The sequence below is a fragment of the Aptenodytes forsteri genome, unplaced genomic scaffold (assembly GCF_000699145.1).
Source record: "Aptenodytes forsteri isolate BGI_AS27 unplaced genomic scaffold, ASM69914v1 Scaffold72, whole genome shotgun sequence".
In the NCBI taxonomy this organism is placed as follows: Eukaryota; Metazoa; Chordata; class Aves; order Sphenisciformes; family Spheniscidae; genus Aptenodytes; species Aptenodytes forsteri.
In genome coordinates this window covers 2,358,886-2,363,986 of record NW_008796193.1, presented here as the reverse complement: position 1 = coordinate 2,363,986, position 5,101 = coordinate 2,358,886, and the positions used below count along the sequence as shown (strand labels likewise).

Below are 5,101 nucleotides of genomic sequence, written 5' to 3'. Positions count from 1 at the left end.
GTGATGATGGTCAGCAAAGTTGTCTTTAAACAGCTCTTTGTTCTACTGTACAGGCATACAATGGGAAAAAGGAAAGCTACATTTCACTGGCAACAGGACTTCATAGACCTTAGAATTTTTAGAAATGTTTGGTTTAAAATAGTGGTATGTAGCACATCTCTGTGTAAAATAAACCAAACACTCTTTCCCAAGTAGCAGAAATTTCTAAGACCTGACACCTGTTGTACATAGATAAAACGTAGTCAGTGTTTTTAAAGGTGACAAGGAGGACGCACAGTGATGTACCAGTAATGAACTCGCAGTGTGACACAGTGACGTGTTAAGCGTCAGATGTAAGAAACTCTACTGCTTGCATTTCCAGTTGGCTGTTCCAAGTCTACAACCGCACCCATTCCAAATCTCCTTTTCATTACTCTTCCTTCTCGTACCATATTCAGCATCTAAACCGAAGGATCTTCGGTGAGAACGCCTTCCATCCATCCGTCCCAAACCTGCTCATACTGAAGCAAAATGGTGCAGACCTCTCTGACCTTCAGTGCTACGAACACTTTGCGACCCATCGGTGGAGTACCGAGGGCGTATGTTTCCCTTCTTGTAATTCAGGAGCTCTCTAGCGCGATTGCCAACAGCGTTGCGACTTTCAAGGAGCAACTGGCGCAGGGAGGCACTTATGTGACATGTTTAAAACTCATCTTTGGTAAACACTCACACACACACAAAGACTTGTAACTAATGTTTTACTTCCTGATCGTAAGAGAAATCTTCATTTGCTACTAGTGTATGTGTGCGGGTATCTAAACATATACAGGACACTGCTAGTATAAAATATTTTTTCAAATGCCACTGCCAAGGATTTGTTTTAATTCACCTAAAAACAACGCAGTCCTGGGCTTTTTGGTTTTTTCCTGACTCCGTTTATTATGCATTAAAGCATCTCTGATCGATAACAAATTAGCAATAGAAAGCAAGCCCTATGTGCTCAATTTTCACCTTCTTTCTCATTCTATTACCTTGTTTTTCAAGACCAATTTAATCAGAATGGTTGTATCTCTTACAACTTTCATGACCTGTGAGGCAGATCCTGGGGTCCAACGCTGCATTACTTAAGCAGCCAAATCTCTCACTCGGATCAGTGGAAATTTGGGATATGCAAAAATGCCGAGTCCGCTCTTGGTAGGGATGTTTCCTGCTAACCATTACTGAACAGTACTCTGGTGAGGAGAGGGACCTCACGTCTCTAATTGGACCTGAAGAGTGACCAGAGCCTGTAAAGCAGAGCTCAAACCACCAAAAGACAGCCCATCAATGCCTGTTTTCAAAAGGTGCTGCAAATAAATGTTGCTGGAACTGCATGGGTATAACTGATGGATGACCTACTTTAACGTACCCAGAACACTATCGCTTCTAAAATCAGGCATTTCTACTGAGAGGTATTTTACTGGCTTAATTTTTCATTTACACTATTTAAATTTTGCTTAAGAGTTTTTTAGACCCCAGAACTTAGTGCATTTCATTTTATAAAATTAGAATAATTTATATCCTTCTCTTTTCATTGAAAAAAAAAGTCTAGCCCAAACACACATAGGGGTATAAATACTTCATGAATGATAGCTGTTTCACTTGTTTTATGATCTGCTTAACAGTGATTTAGACATTGATCAACCAAATAACTTTGGCAACTTGCACAAAAATATGTCCTTAACTCAAAAGTGATGATAAAACTTGCTTTAATGAGGCCTTTATTACGGAGAGAACTGGAAAGAGAGAGGAGTGTAAGTGCTGAGGAGGTCATCGTGTTCCTAAACCATGCCGCTTTGCATTTGTATGTGAAATGGGTATGGCTGGTAGATGATAGGTGGTTGTCCGTGAGCAATGTAGTAATTGCTGAAGTTTCTGTCACTGATATATGGAGCAGGCTGATAATAGCATGTTACATTGGCTGCATTTGGGATGATATTTTGTTCTCCGAGTACTTTTAAAGCCAGAATTGTGATCATATTCAGAGTTTGTCTTCGTTCATGTCCCATGAGACAGACTGTGCTCTCGTTTACAACTCCACGCAGAGTCATCAAGTAGTCATACTTGCTTTTCTCTTCCCCAATGAAGTGGTTGCGCAGATATGACTCAATTTTCCTCTGCTGCTCAGCAACATCTGGAAAATCAATGAAGAACCTGGAGCACATGTAACGTTCCAGAGATTTAATTTCAGCCTCATCTGCTGGCTTAAAGTCACGAACCAGGAGATTGCTGTACTTCAGGAGGCCACCTCCTCTGATTTCTTCCGGGCTCCTTGTGGAAATCAGTTTGTATTTTAAGTGGTCCATTGCTTCGTTGAAGTCTCCATACATACTCTCGGCGATGACAGTGGGGTGAGAGTCTTCTGTCAGTTTGCAGTCTGTTGCTCTGTAAACATTTAGTATGGAGTCCAGTATGATTTGGAAGGAGTCCACGCTAAACTCAAACTGCCGTCTGAGCGAGTTGACGAACTTTAATTCTACATTCTTGCCGCTGTTGTTTGACAGCGAGATGAGACTCCAGCGATCGTGGTCGGTGGAGACTTTGACCATCTTCTGCACGTAGGCATCTTTCATGGTCTGAGCAGTGATTTTTTCCTTATTAACACATTTTGGCAAGAAGTCCAATAGGCAATTAAGAACTGCTTCCTTAACAACCTGGAACTCGAGCTCACTTGGAAGTTCCACCCCAAAAATGATGTCTAGGTCCTTGTAACTGGTTCCGTTCTGCTTCACTAGGATGTGACTGGCTGTCGAACCGTTCAGGCGGATATCTCTAACGTTGATTTGCTTTTCAATGAGCTGTTCCTTTACCACGTGAATGATATCCTTCGGCTTTACATCCAGCGTTGGAAAATTTCCTCTCCCATGAATAGGTATGACCTCAGCTAAAACTTGATCCAGGATTTTAATCTGATCCCAGGTGAGACTACTGAATCTGTGGTCTAAGTCCTCAGTCATTGTGATGTCGGTTGGCTAACTAGGGAGAAACAGAAATTAAGAGAAAAATGTTAGAACTTGCTCAAATACAAGAGAGCCCGACATTTCACTACGCTATAACAAACATATATCTTCCTTCCTCGGTGCAGCGACAAAGCAGTTCATTTTAGAGAGACACAATCCCAGTTAACGGTCTGAGTCAACCACTGCACTTGTCACAGGCTTTTAATTGAATTTTAATGTACTTGGGTTTTAATCCTGCTGAGAAACCATTGTGTTATTGTATAATCCATGACTCAAAGTAAATGCAGTAAACCATATAGACTTCATTTAAAACTGCTCAAAGGTTAATAACATGGGATACTTGGCGGTTATAATGAAACTCCAAATAAATTTCACTGTGAAGAGCTAAAACGAGCAAAAACGAGCAAAGTTGATTCTTTCCATCCTGCCTAGAAATCTCCCTCTATCTTCAGTGACTCACATACTTAAAACTACTGAAAGACCAGGAAGTTTTTTTAAAAAGCAGGAATGGTGCAACACGCTCACTGTTTATCTAGCCATATGCCTTGGATGTACTTTAGTCTCTATGGATCATCTACACGCATGCATCCTTTAATGCCACTTGTTATGGTTTAAGAACTGGATATTCAATAATTGTCAAGCCGTTTCCACCACGTTTCTGAGGCAAAATCTTCTCTTTCTAAGCCATTAACCGTGTTCCTACATTAATGTACCAATGCTGCAAGTTATGGTTTGCAGAACCGATAAGAGAACCCCTTCCAGTCTGCACTGATACCTGAAAACCTCACAAGAAAGCCTGCAAAGAAGCGCCTGTAGAATACACGGGATAAAGCTCAGGCTCTGGAATTCCTCAGTTTAAAATTATATCTTGTCTTCATATCATCATAGTTAGCAAGCAGATAGACTTTAGCACGGATAATTTATTTACATTTTACAATGAGAAAGAAAAAGTTGCAAACCCCACAACATCCGTTTTAAATTTTTTCTAACTGATCATACGCAAACTTTATTTTAATTAAATTTTTGTAATGGGGATTTGAATGCTTTATTTTTTAAATTTTATTTATGTATACGGTGAATATAATTGAACGCAATCATAGAATTATATAATTAGGTGTGATTACAGTAAGTAATGAATTTAAGGAACTGCAGAAAAGAAGAACGTCATTGAGCATTAGGTGTCCAAGGTGTAATGACATTAATGTCGGTGTTACAGAACAGAAACAGTTCAGAGGGCTAAAAAACTTCCAGAATCCACAGGCATCATTTCATGCTGTGTCCCCGCTTGCCTGCTTACACCTCCTCCGTTCTTTTGGGGTAGTTAATGCTCAGACAGTTAGTCGGAAAGATTTATTGCTGAATCCTATCATAGCATTTTTCAATACTCTTTCATAAATCGCATGATAACTCACAGGCAGATACTGTCATTTACTGATAACTTCCTGATTAACCCCAGTGCTTGGCTGCTGTGCCTCGGTGCGTTGAGTTTGAAGCTGTGTTTGCTGCTCTGAGCTACAGGTGAAGGAAGAGAACATTTATGGATATAGCAGGACCTTTCTTCATCGCTAAAGAGAGCAAAAATTCTTTAGTCAATACAGTTGTTTTGGGCATTTCTTTACTGTCCTGAGTAAGACGTGGACATCCGCAACCCATGGGAAGCTGCTGTTCAGACCTCTTATAGATGGAGGTACAGATACTGAAAACAATTTTGATTACTGAAAGGAAATTCTTTTTTTCTGCACAAACATTATAATTTTGCTTTCTCCTTTAATGTTGCATGTTTTAGTTAAGGCTTGTTTTAAGAATATTTCTGTTGGGTTTGTGCAAGCTTAGTTTGGAGAGAATTCAGGGAAACTGAAAATAATTTAAAAATAGTTGCAATAAAGTATTTGTTACATAGCAAGGGGGTTTAGATCATTGCTGTTGAAACACTACCTGAGCACCTAAAAGAAAAATAAAACTAAACGTCACTGTATTCCTTAATACTGCATGCAAGCAGGATAGGAATTATACCATGACACTGAACTTCATAATCTATATTTTCCACAGAAAACCTGTGGAATCCCTTGTAGGCAGGCGGCTGTTTCGGGAGGGAGAGCAGTCGGGACCGCTGCCCAGACAAA

At 40.0% G+C, this 5,101-nt stretch overlaps 1 protein-coding gene across 1 annotated transcript in view; it reads right to left on the bottom strand.

Annotated features, from left to right (window-relative positions):
* Positions 1-1,726: 1,726 nt before the first annotated feature.
* FAM46D (family with sequence similarity 46 member D) overlaps positions 1,727-5,101 on the bottom strand; it is an 8,742-nt gene continuing 5,367 nt past the window's right edge. Inside the window, exon 2 of the mRNA XM_009288004.1 lies at positions 1,727-2,994. Coding sequence (XP_009286279.1) covers positions 1,800-2,975 — 1,176 coding nt within the window. The 5' untranslated portion in view covers positions 2,976-2,994 and the 3' untranslated portion in view covers positions 1,727-1,799. The remainder of the gene's footprint in view (positions 2,995-5,101) is intronic.